Genomic DNA, 14,355 nt, shown 5'->3' with positions numbered 1-14,355 from the left:
AAAATACATGATATTAAAAAAATAACTTCTTTTCATTCATAGCAAAAACATTCCTCAACCTTTTTGTTTATAATAAAAATTGGAAACTATGAAGCATTTTTGAATCAATATTTAAACACTACCACCGTCTTGAAAAGCAGCCTCCAGTGAGAAGAAACGGCAAGGTACTCGTAATTGTTCTTTTCAAATAAACAGATTTACAAGGCTGTTATTCACAATTAGTGTTCAATCAGTCAGTCACGAGGCGAATATATCCTATGTATGTTCCAGCAACCAAAATTAAATTCACTAAAAAAATATTTCCAAATGGTAGTTGTACTCAGTATACAAGATGTTCTTAGGTTTTTGTCAAATTTAATTGTTATATTAAATATATTTTAGCTTATGGTAACACTGATTAATTTTATTAATAATTATTATTTTACTGGTTTTAATTTCGTTATATATTTTGTTATTTCTCTCCGTCTTTTTAAGCCTATTTATTATTTAATTGCTAATTGTATTAATTGCATCTACGTCTTTTGCTATGTTTATACGTTAATCAATCATTGTAATTTTTTATTAGTGTTGTTTTTTATTTATTCAATTTATTATGTATGCATGTTTTTATATACAGCCAGTATCACAACATGTAAAATAAGATACAAAAAGAATTGTTGACATAATTTTTCTGATATTATTAAAATAAAACGTCTTGTTTTTCAAGGAAGTTAAATCAAAGAGATTTTATATTTATAAAAATAAACTTTATTTTCTTTTTATTAAATAAAAAAACAGTGTCAAATTGATCTTTTACTTATAAACAGAAACCAAAAACAGATCTCCGTGTTAATAAAAAAAAAAAAAACATTGAATAATTTTCTTTAGGGATTTCAAAGACGATATACAAGTTATCTCCTAGGCATAAATCGAAGGCACAATACCGATTTATATATTTCAAAAATAGAATAAGGTTGAGCTTCCATACAACAATTCATCCACCATTTAACAATTAAGGAGAAGTTTTTTGACAAATTACGCAGCTACGTTACATAAGAAATTCCTGTGCAAAAAGTCTTCCCCTTAAATCCACCCGTTTGGGCTCTAAATTTTATTAATTAGATTAAATAAATGAGTTTGTATTAATTTTTCTGATAAATTTGTTAAATAAAAAATTTTATTTCGTTAAACTGTCGATAAATATGTTACGAAAATTAATATTATACATTGTGTTAATTAAAAATGATGTCAAGTCGTCTATGAAAAACGATTCGATCTAAGAATCGTCAAAAAGGTTTCTTGGATTAATTTTATATTATCAGAGCTTAAAATTGGATATAAAAAAAATTTACCTATTCAAAAATGGAACAGAGGGTTAGCTTCTACAATATTTGTAATGGTTAAACTATTTCCGGTATAATATTACTATATATAATATAAATAAATAAAATAAATAAATATTTGAGGAATGGGTTCTACATCTAATTATGGTTCTCGTGCTGACACACTATATAAAGTGAGTGAGTGAGATTTACAGGAAAAAAATATTACTGAACCAAGTTAGTTAAAACTTTTGACTTTTAGTCATAACCAGTTTTAACTAGTTCTGAATGAAACATTGTAACTTGAAGGAAATTAATAAATTGCAAATGTTGCCAATTAGTCGATCGTATTGTACTCATACTTGAATAAATTTACTTCTACTGTACGATATTAGTTTACCTTACATAAATAAAATTATTAAATGAGTCTTAAAAACTATCTTTGCCTATAACCAAACCAACGATCACTAATATTATTGGATTTATATATGTTTTGATTGCGTTGTTCGTTATTTTGCAGGCATCTTCAGTGTGGGATATTGCTGTCCAATTACCTTTGGCTAAGCCATCGTGTTCTTGAAAAGCCACTTTAGTCGCGTTTGATAGTTGTGTAGTTCGACTTAGTTTCCAAGCTAGAACTGTATAAAAAAATGAAATAGTTACAAATAAGAAATATAAAATTATTAAATAAAAAAATAAATCAATTGATATGCGTGCGCTCTTAAACAAAGAAAAAAAAACTGTAAAATCAGATCAGGGTCATTAGCAGCCTATATATTTCCCACTGCTGGGTTAAGGCCTCCTCTGCCTTTGAGGAGAAGGTTTGGAGCAAATTCCACCTCGCTGCTCCAATGCGGGTTGGTGGAATACACATGGGGTAGAATTTTGTTGAAATTAGACACATGCAGGTTTCCTCACGATGTTTTCCTTCACCGCCGAGCAGGAGATGAATTATAAACACAAATTAAGCACATTAAATTCAGTGGTGCTTGCCTGGGTTTAAACCCGAAATCATCGGTTAAGAGGCACGCGTTCTCACCACTGGGCTATCTTGGCTCGTATCAGGATCAAAAACATAATTTAAACTGTAATTTTACAAGGTAATGTCACTTTAAAGACAATTAGTGGCATTCGCATGGAAGGTCTACTTGTCACTTGTTCTAGGTCCAAACAACAATATTCTTGTGTTCCGGTTTGAAGGATAACTGGGCCAGTGTAAATGTGTAGGCATCTTAGTTCCCAAGTTTGGTGTCGCATTGGCAAGGTTCTTTAAATTTCCCACTGCTTGACTAAGGCATCTTTCTTTAGCAGCTTACTCCGCTACGCTGCTACAATGCTACGCACACATGCTGCACAAATGACCTCTACGAATGTTATAATACAAATGTCCTTTAAATGCCACAAATGAATATTATCAGTGTCGCATATCAATTGTTGACATTTCACGATCGTGTGCTGAGGTGAGCTACTCAGTATTGAGTCTTAAGTCTTGCAGATCAGCTCGACAAGACTAGCTTATAGTTTTTCTAGTTGAATTATCTGGTTCATTTGTTTTTAAACTAAAACATACCTATACCGTGTTGACCTTGATCTATACAACTGTAGATTACTGCGTAGTCTTTGTAATTAGTTTCCATAATAACGAATGGTACTACAAGTCCGTCTGAAATAGTTTAAGATATTTTTAAAATAGTTGAGATGAATGATTAGATGATGAGTGGGGATGTTCCAATTGTGCGGGACTTATTATATATAATAGTTACAGAGTGAGTCCTCCTTTATTCATTCACTCTTATCCGATGTTTTAATATTCAACCATTATCGTCGAAGTTCCCGTGTTTGATGCACACCGCAGGTCCAACTGCTTTACGAGGCTCGGAAGTGCAATCAATACCAATTTAAATATTGATAATTTATAGAAAAAAAAAAACAATAAATCAATAAGGGCATGATCCGGGGCTTGAACCGAAACGAGCTTGAGATGTGGCTTTTATTTTACTTGACCATCGAAGAAATAAAGCGGGTAGAACATATTGTATGTTAAGCTAAATTTTAAAGTAAACTATGTTAACCAATGACCACGGTTTCAAATCAAAGCTAAGTTCTGGACTAATATGATTATAATTATTTTCCTCAGCTGTGAAGGATAAATTGCAAAGAAGATGATCCTGTAGTAGAGTACGATGATTTTAATGAAAGTTTACAGATTGTTATTTGACAATTAATGATTTATTAAAAAATAAAAAAATATATGTATAACTCACCTGTAAAGGTGGCAATTATTGTAAATGTTGGAGTAATTGTCAAATTTCCATTAAGCGAATAGAGTTTTTTGTTAAAGACGTCTTGAATTAAGATATTCATGCCGACAATCACATTATTTTGCTTGACGGCTGTTAGTGTCCATGACGAACAAGTCCCGTTTTCGTAGGAGTTAGCAACCCGTTCAATTTCATTCCACTTCCCCACCAACTAAAATATTGAGATTCGAAAATGACATTGGCAAAATTGCACATTCGGTACAAAAAAAATTACTGTATTTTTGGTTTTATTTGTATAGAGATATTTTTTGGTGTTAAACTTCTGTGGGCTCAATTGTAATGTTTTAAATTTTCTCTATAAAACGTTTAACAATAAACCAATAAAAAATTGAGGTTTAAGTAGGTTGTATTTTTTTTTATTTAGTTAGTTCTCATCATCATTTATAAATAATAAATAAATATTGGACAACATCACATACATTACTCTGACCCCAATGTAAGTAGCTAAAGCACTTGTGTTATGGAAAAACAAAATACAGAAGTAACGACGGTACCACAAACAGACCCAAGGCAACATAGAAACTAATGAACTTTTTCTACATCGACTCGGCGGGGAATCGAACCCGGGACTTCGGAGTGGTGTACCCATGAAAACCGGTGTAAACACAACTCGACCACGGAGGTCGTCGTTTATAAACCGATTACGAACATTAAATTTGTAATTTGATGACGAAATTTGAAGTCCCTTTTCTTATTTTATAGTATTTCAATATAAAATAATTTTATTCTGTAAATACTTTAGTGAATGTTAAAAAATGTGCTATGGTGACATATTACCTTAAGTAGAGATATTCTGTAAGAAGAAACTCGAAAGTCACCGCAAAACTAGCGTGAAATGTCAGAATATGATAAGCGGCTTTGACTATAGTAATTATATAATTTACTACGTGTATCCTACACGTATGAAAATGTCGTTTCACTTTAAGTCGCTTGTCAACATTTCACAAGAGATTTAGTCATCAAATGATCAATTCTGCGGCGAGTTTAGAGTTTTCTCTTATGAAATGAAAAAAAAAAGTATTTTTTTTTTCATTTTCATATATTTATTAATTATTAAGCATCGTTTAAAGAATCCACGAAATTTCTTAACTGGCCGTTTCAATTTACTTTATTGTTTAAATGGTTGGTTAAATGTATTTTATTCGAGTAAATTTCACAATGATGTGATTTTGAATCGTCAATATTTACACACTACCAATGTTTCGGAAAGCAGCCTCCAGTGAGAAGGAACGGCCAAAAGTTCGCATAGTTGATCTTTTCAAATAAACATATTTATTAGGCTTAATTAAGATTTCAATGCCGTTATCCACAGTTAAGGTTCAATCAGTCCTGTGACGGAGCCCGAGTCTAAAACCAGAAATTTTCTTCCAAAAAGTATTATTTTAATTAATGATATGATTTGGTGATTAATTTATTCTTAATAAATTTTTAATTTTGTTAAATGGCAAATTGAATATATTTTCCGTTGTCTTATTATAATGTATGACAATAATTCGTTTCAAATGATATTAAAATCGTGATTGAATATCACGTGTTATCTTTAATATTTCAAAATTAATAAACGTGCATTCGAATTAAAAAAAAAATGTATATTCACCTCATCAGGGTTTATACTACGTTGATAATTTATGTTTGTCCAGTTACAAGGTCCTGGAAGTTGAAGTTGTCCCGTGGCTACGGAGACCAGGCACAGGAGACTGACCAGGCGATACATCATCACTCTGATAATGTCTCGTACGATTGAAAACTCTAACCAGAATAATGCATTAAATGATTTGTCGTACGTTAAGTACTATCCTACTTGTTTCCTATCCTTATCTCTTCTAAGCTTGGTGCATACTATTGAATTTGTATTAAATTATACATATGTATGTAATTTATTTGGACGGCACTGTAAAAACTCAAAAAACTCAAAAATCTTATTTCTTTATTAAATATGGAATCATTACACTTACTTATTGATAGTCAAATTAAACACTACCACCGGTTCGGAAAAGAAAATACCCTGACCTGAAAAGAACCGGCGAAAGAAACTCAGCGGGTCTCTTTTTTTTTTGTCAAATTAATTACATACATAATTGTGTATGAATAGAAACAGCCAGGAGGCGATCGTTACATTTCCAAGGTGTGCTATCAAACATAAACTCACTAATTGTATAGTAACCTTTAGCACACAAGCGTTCCTTAACAATTTTTTAAATTTGGCAACAGAAGCATTTTGAACGCTTTCTGGGATCCTGTTGTAGAACCGTATACATTGCCCCACAAAAGAGTTACTGACTCTATGCAGTCAAGTAACAGGAGTAACAAGATTGTGTTTGTTCCTTGTACCAATGTTATGAGAATCACATTTTCTCATAAAAACATTAATATTTTTCCGTACATACAAAACATTATAGAATATATATTGAGAAGCAACAGTTAATATCTTAATTTCTTTAAATTTATACCTTAATGATTCCTTGGTTCCAAGGTTATAGGAAAAATCTTTAAGGATTCTCGATACTTGAAGACGGGATATATATTTGAAATTTTCTGGAAAATCTTTCTTAAATAGTTATTATTACAAAATATATATTCTTAAATAGTTTGGTCCGGTTAGGTTAGGTTAGCCTTTACATCGAAAAGGAAGTAGCCGTCTCGTGCGATCGCTGGCTCTCTATGGATCACCCATTTGTTTACACAGCATGTCCCAGGACTAAGATCAGGAGAAGAAGAAAAAAAGGGAGCAGTGGGATAATAACTTTTAATTTTATATAATCGATCCAGTCAGGCGTTGTTGTATATTATGCTCTCCACTTTATTGACGCGAACGTCATTTATTTGTCATGCAAGGTGAAGTGCATTTTATCATACGTTTTGAAATTCATATAGCACTTGTTTTGTAAGAGCGAGGCTGTTACCACATTGCCGAGCAAGTTTAACTTGTTTAATCTGAAAAATATTTATGTATATTGAAGCCAATGAAAACATTCATAACGTTTGTTAAGAATACTTTAATCAATAATGGAAAGATTGTAGTTGATAAAACGATCTCTCAGTTTGTTTGAACGTTGAATCTCATACCGATATAGACGGAAAAACTAAGACTACCAAACATATTTTTATATGGTTTTGAAAAATGGATTGCTTAATGAGAACGAATATTTTATTAAGATTTTGTGTAAATTATGACTGTTATGTGATGGTGATTATTTATGATAATATAATGAATATACAAAAGAATAGACAAAAATACTCCATAAAAGCTGATGTACGTACGTACGTATTAATACAAGCAATAAGAATAAACTTGTAACCCCTACTTTCCGTTTGCGTACGGTACAGATAAGATTGTTGGACAATGGTATACGCATATATAATAAGATAGCGGAAAATATAATCAATTTACTAAATTTAAAAAGTTTATTAAGACTAAATTAATGAATAAATCTTATTATTCGTTAAAATAATAGTTTTTAGAAAAAAAAAAACGCCAGGATTTAGGCTCGGGTTCCATCACAGGACACTAGTTATTATAAAAAACAGCATTGTAAATCTTGCCGTTTCTTCTCGCTGGTGGCGGCCTTCCGGTGGTAGTATTTAAATATCGACGATTCAAAAACGCTTCATTGTGAAGTTTACTTGAATAAAATTGATTTAATTTGATTGATAATTGTTGAAGATAAAAAACATCGGATAAAAAACTGAGAACTGTTGTTTACTATAAAATCAACGAATTTGTGTGTCCGACAGCAAATGCCTATGAACGTAACGTAGCGAGTATTCCAAAAGGTTTTGGCTTGGCGGTAGGGCTTTGAATTGGTGGCAGCGCTTTATCTTGGCGAAAGGACTATGTGCAAGCCCGTCTGGATAGGTACCACCCAATGATCATAATATATTCTACGCTAAACAACAATAATTAGTATTAAACAATATTTAGTAACTACAGGTGAGAGGGGCATAATGTCTTTTTTTACCACAGTATACATAGCATTTTTTTTCTATGGCATTGTTTGGCGGACGAGCATATGGGCCACCTGATGGTTAGTGGTCACCACCGCCCATAGACAAAGGCGCTGTAAGAAATATTAACCATTCCTTACATCACCTATGTGCCACCAACCTTGGGAACTAAGATGTTATGTCCCTTGTGCCTGTGATTACACTGGCTCACTCACCCTTCTCACCGGAACACAACAATACAGTGTACTGTTATTTGGCGGTAGAATAATTTAAGGTCTCTCTAGTGCGCATAATACGTACTCGTGTCAGAGGGACCCACTCTTATATAACATCAAGTGTTATATAAGCAAATAAATAAAAAACAAACTTTTAATTAAAATAAAAAAAGATAAAGAGAAAAAATTAAATTAAATAATGTGTGATGTAGGTTTATGTGTGTCTATGTGTGTGTGTGTGCGTGTATGAATCATTTTTGTGCATGTGTGTGTTGCTTTATATATACAAAAAAATATTAAATTCCTACGAACGAGTAGTTGGATCTCGTCGCATCTTTTTGTTATTAACCATTCAAACATTAATTTCTTAATGTCTTAGTTTGGTGAAGCATTCGCGATGTAGGAAATGGCTCTAATATCTTACGGCGCTAATATATATTTATTTCTCATATATCAGGTGCGTCTCTATATATAAAATAAGGCTACAAACGATAACATGGTATGTTACCAAATAGCATGAACGTGTTGAAGCTAAAATCTATCATGATTATGAAATATTTCAAATAGCTGTTTAAACGCGGACAATAGAAACTTACCAGTTTATCATATTTATTTGATACACTAGAAAACAGCGCACTGCAGACACTACTCCATTTTGAAATGCTAATAGCTGTGAATCGGTTAAAACTTGTCCTGCGACTACAGTCTACACGCTGTACTACAGAATACTTAATATCTATCTGAAAATAAAAACAATCACAGCTCAAACGATTTAGTCAGAAAGATAAAAAAACAAACCAATGGTACCGACAACATGTCTGCAGAAATTTAAAATTAAAATAAAAAGTTATACTATATATGTTTGAGTATAAAGATATATATATATATATATATATATATATATAGGAGTGTAACGTTTTTATATATTCAGTTTCACACGTAGACTCACACTCTTAACGTTATTATTAAATTATTTTTTATTTATTAGTTACAAATTATGAAGGCCTCCTTAGCGGATACTAATTAACTTCAAGGATAAAATATATTCTATAGTGCGTAGTGTGTGCGAAAATTACGACACTAGAGTACAATAAAATTTATATCCATATATCCTTATTGAGAAATCATCAAATACTCTGTCCAAGCTTTTTTAGCTTTTATATTATCTTGTTATGTTGTATGTAATATTTATCAATATTTTGACATGAGATTTATATTTTTAACGGGCAAACTTAAAAATAACTGTGGATTCTTGTAGGGAAGAGAGTATTGAATCACGTTTGTTGAAATGATACTGTCTGTTTAATAATGAAGTTGCGAATTACACAGTCTTACAGCGATATGGATAAATTTACTAAGTTACAATTAATACAAACTATTAAAAACAAAATTAAAAAATTAACTGATAATGAAAAAACATGACACTCTTAATTCTAGACAAACAATAATAAAACTTAAAACCCTTATGGTAAAGACGGTAATGTATATTAACGCAACGATCTAGTAGCGTTTCGGTTGTTGGATCGGATTATAATCCGAATCGTTTGGTAACCGATATAAATTAGTAGAATTGTAGTTTTGGCCCCCGACTAAAAACCGAAAATTAATTTAAGGATTTTTTTTTTTTAAATAGTACATTAGTTTGTTCTATGAATATCAAGTCTAATTTTTTTAGCTGAACTTACGTTCGAATTTAGAATATCGAATGTCCAATTGATTCCGATTGAATGAATGAATGAATTGATACCGTTTATTATATTCACAATTTTTCTGTTCTCATTTAGTCTGAGGATGGAATGTTTTCGTTCAATTTAAGCAACACGCATCTCAAGATAACCGCCTCTATAGTACGAGAACGAATCATGCACTCAAACAAAGAATAAAGCCAAATTAATTACATTATTTATATAATATATCAATGCATATAAGATAGGTTTATGTTGATAATTTTGTATTTCATCACGTCCTTTAAAGGCAGACGAATGACGGAAGTGGTTCGCTCTTAAAGGTAAGTAGTCACGTCTGGAATTTTCAGTTATAGTCTCATTTCCCTTATCATACATTTACAATGTGCTATGAATAACACTCACGTGATTTACGCATTTGATTATATCTAGTCTGACCACTCTATTTTTGTATTTCTATCTAAGTTGAGAGCAAATAGTTGAATAGTACTTTTTTCAGTTGGTTGAAAAACTTCTTAGTAAGAATATTCAATTAGTACAGTGTGTTAACAAGTGGTGATTTAATTACCTATACCTCATTATGTCTAGAATTCATTATTAATAATTTCGTTAATCATCACTTTATTGAATTAAGTTGTAAACAATAATTTAAATTTTGAAATAAAACTAGTTTTATTTCAATGTGTAACAATCGCGAAAATCTAAGACAATTTAAATTTTCTTAGTTCGTCGACTGACAACCGATTTTTTTTTTGTATAAAATTGATGGGACGCGCCAAAGGAGCGCATTCGTTTTAAATAACTCCTGGCACAACGTTACGCTGTCAGAATATTATAAATTGAGTGTATTAATATTTGACTGTTTATCATTTCATAAAACCCACAAATGTTAACAAGGGCGATGATTGAATTACGTTTAATTTTTAAAATTTCGAAGTAGTAGTCTTTTGATGAAATTATCCTTCAAAACAATTTAAGGCAATGTGATCATTTATAACTTTGTAGGATATTTTATTAAAGTTAAGCGTAACATAACAGCAAATCTTTATATAACACTTATTATCAACTACTACGTCATATACTTTAAACACTCATTCTAATATTTTACAGTGAATCATAAGGGGATTGTTTGTTTCAAGTGCTTGGAAAAATTATTAATCAAAGTGATTGAACTTATTTATAGATAAAATAAAAGATATCTTGGAAATCTTTATAGTATAGTATAGTAATGGGTAATCAATAAGGATTTTCCTATCAGATATTTATATGTATTTTTTTTCCACCTACGAACTTACATCACCAAAGCGTCAATTCAAAGCTAAGATATTATGCCCCTGTGCCTGAAGTTATACTGGCTCACCTACAAACACAAACTGGAATATAATAATATATTGTCATATAATTAAAGTTAGACACTATATCTAACCTTAAGACTAAGCTATATTTTAATTATACCTCTTTCTTTTTCAACTGACTTTTTAATCTTTATCTTTTTCGAATTACCTTTTTTGTCTATATCTATTTTTTTTATGTAATAGGAAGAGGAACCGGCTAATGGGCCACCTGATAAGTGCCACCGCCTGTTGACATTGGCGCTGTAAGAAATATTAACCATTCCTTACATCGCCAATGCGCCACCAGCCTTGGGAACTAAGACTTTATTCCCCTTGTGTCTGGAGTTACACTGGCTCACCCACCCTTTAAATCGGAAAATAACAATAAGTATTGCTATTTAGCGACAGAATATCTGATGAGTGAATGGTACCTACCCAGATGGTGGTGATCACTTAACATCAGTTGGACCATATGCCGGTCTGCCAACCAAAAAAAAAAAAATAAATAAATAAATATATTGATATTGATTGAGTTTGTTGTCGAGATAGATTGAGTCCTAGGCGAGTAAAAGTGGGTTGACGGTTTGTGTGCTATAGAGTAAATTTATAAATTTCGCGCGAATATAGCAGCAGGTTCAGCTAGTAATCAAGAAAATAAAACATTATTAGTTAATGTTTGTACTCCTAATGACAACATTTACAACATGTCAACCTTTTCAACAAATTTTGACATCGAAGCCTTTTTGACATTTCTTTGATTTTTTGATGTGATGATTAAATGTATCATCCAAGTGGGCTTTATATCCTATCTTTCGTATGTATATATTTTTTTATTAGCAGCAATAGGCGACCACATAACTAGGTCAAATTGACGAAGATGTAAATCCATGGATTTTGACATGTATTGATTGCGTAATTCGTGTAAAAAGCAATTTCGTCCGGGGCTTTTGTGTGTAATGGAGTCAGGGCTTATAAAAAAGGGTTGAGTTTTTTGCTCGAACACCGAGTGACCCTTTCGAGTTCCCATATTTATCGTTGTATAAGTAAAATGATTGAAGAGCTGGGTTAGTCGACGAAATGTCAAATCTTGAGCCAGCGATATTAAATTATAATTCCGATACGAATTAAAGTCGAGTGAAATCCAAACTTATGAAATAGATGTGAAAATCAGTATATTTATGTGCTTAGCCTTTACGTTTTACCGATTTTCTGCAAATTTATGAATATTTCAAACAAAATATTTTCATTAGATATTCATTAGCAGCCCGTAAAAGTCCCACTGCTGGGATAAAGGCCTCCTCTCCCTTTGAGGAGAAGGTTTGGAGCATATTCCACCACGCTGCTCCAATGCGGGTGGGCGGAATACACATGTGGCAGAATTTCGTTGAAATTAGACACATGCAGGTTTCCTCACGATGTTTTCCTTGACCGCCGAGCACGAGATGAATTATAAACACAAATTAAGCACATGAAATTTCAGTGGTGCGTGCTTGGGTTTGAACCCGAAATCATCGATTAAGATGCACGCGTTCTAGCGACTGGGCCATCTCGGCTCATTAGATATTCAACCGCCAAAAATTAACACTTAGTTTTGTTGTGTACCGGTTTTAAAGATGAATAAGCCAGTTTAAATAGAGGCACAAGGGACATAACATCGTAGATCCCTAGGTTGATGGTAACCATTTACCATCACGTCTTCCTTTGTCAGTCTTCCAATCTATATTGAAAATAATATAGTTATAATATCATTAGAGATGAGATGGCCCAGTGGTATCGTGTGTATCTTACTGATGACTGCGGGTTCAAATCCAGACAAGGACGAGTGAATTTTCGTATACTTAATTTGTGTTTATAATTCATCTCGTGTTCGGTGCAGGGAAACAACCCGAGTGTGTCTAATATTTCAATAAAATTTTGCCATATGTGTATCAACGGCATTGGAGCAGCGCGGTGCATGGAAAAGGTTATACAGGATATTAAATTCATACAAAGTTAACCTCGATTTTCCTTCTTAAATGTGATGTTACCAAAAATGTATCGTCTTTGTTACCAATGGAGTGATAATAATATATATACGACTATGTAGATGTTAGTGAATTGTCAAGTGACAAGATAGGACGCAAATGAAATGGGAATCCGTATTGTGCATCGTTATAAATAGCCTCAAGTGGATATTACCTTACTATTTGTAATTAAACGATGTCTTGGGTACATTTTGTTATATCTTTATTATCTTAGAAGTATTTAATTTGTAAACAGAAGTTATTTGAACTGGATATAAAGTGGGCTGCAATTTTTATTATTACTTGCGACAGTAGTAACGATAAAAAGCGTGGAGTTTGTATTCGTTGAACTTCAAGCAGGATTAATAAATTTACTATTTTCGTACAATAACAGCCTGAATATCCCACTGTTGAGCTAATGCCTTTCTTTTGGGAGAAGGCTTGGGTCTAATTTAGATTCACTATTTTTAATTTTTAGTTGTTGATTGGCGTTGATTTATGCTTAGTAATATTGTTTTTTATGTGTATATATATTACGGTGGTAAACGAGCAGTAGGCTCACCTGATGGAAAGTGACTACCACCGCCCTACCCATCTGCAACACCAGGGGGCTTGCAGGTGCATTGCCGGCCTTTTAGAAATAAGTACGCTCTTTCTTGAAGGTTCCCAAGTCGTATCGGTTCGGTAAAACCGCTGGCGAAAGCTGGTTCCACAGAATGGTTGTGCGAGGCAGAAAATGTCTTAAAAATCGCGCTTTTGTAGATTTTAGGACATCTAAGATAATATATATTTAGATGAATAACACCGTGACCAGAAATAGGTGTACATTCATCTTTTTCGAACTTTAAAATCCATCTATATAAAAATATGATATAGCTGTAATATTTTAATGAAACAAATTAGTATTTTAAATTAAGTTAGTGAGGTCGCTTGAGTTGAGATATGACACTCATAATTATTATTAATAGCTGATATTTCGAGATCGAGAAATGCAACGTCTTTTTTAAATGTGGGCGAAAAAGTGACGTTTACGTTTTAATTTTTTGGGCTTTTCAGAAGTAGTGCTTGGAAATAACGATCATCACTGCGACTATATCAATAGTATGCGGAATATAACGTAAAACATGCTACATATAAGTTCTAATATTATAGAAATAATATCACTATTATTTTCAACAAAATTGTTTTACTTGGCTTTGAGGGCAAACTGGTCGGGATTTTGTAAGGAATGGTAAATATTTTTAACGGCGTCAATGTCAATCAGGAAGATAATTTGCCCGACGACTATTTAAAAATAAAATCAGTTCATGACTTAGTTTCAATGAGAAAGTGGGGGGTGTTAGGTATCCTATTTCATTTTCTGTACCCAGGGCCAAAGGTTAATTGTTGTGACGCGACAGCGCGATACACAAATAAATACACACATTTTCGCATAATAATGGTAGCAACGCCCTATTTTAAGACGTTACGAATATACCTCTACAATTAAGCTTAAAGATAAGAGTATGGGATGACAATAGCCTTAGATCTCAGAATTGAACCTGTAGCTTT

General features: G+C 32.3%; 1 protein-coding gene across 1 annotated transcript; it reads right to left on the bottom strand.

Moving 5' to 3' along the window:
• Positions 1-779: 779 nt before the first annotated feature.
• Positions 780-5,381, bottom strand: LOC125065874 (apolipoprotein D-like). Its single transcript, XM_047673725.1, has 4 exons — positions 5,220-5,381; positions 3,566-3,773; positions 2,872-2,964; positions 780-1,939 (listed from the first exon to the last, which is right to left on the bottom strand). Exons 1-4 carry the CDS (start codon positions 5,337-5,339, stop codon positions 1,731-1,733), a joined length of 630 nt encoding a protein of 209 aa, XP_047529681.1. The 5' UTR covers positions 5,340-5,381; the 3' UTR covers positions 780-1,730.
• Positions 5,382-14,355: the final 8,974 nt, after the last annotated feature.

Source organism: Vanessa atalanta, chromosome 8 (assembly GCF_905147765.1).
Source record: "Vanessa atalanta chromosome 8, ilVanAtal1.2, whole genome shotgun sequence".
Lineage (NCBI taxonomy): Eukaryota > Metazoa > Arthropoda > Insecta > Lepidoptera > Nymphalidae > Vanessa > Vanessa atalanta.
The sequence above is the reverse complement of the archived record's forward strand: the minus strand, read 5'-3'. Positions and strand labels throughout refer to the sequence as shown.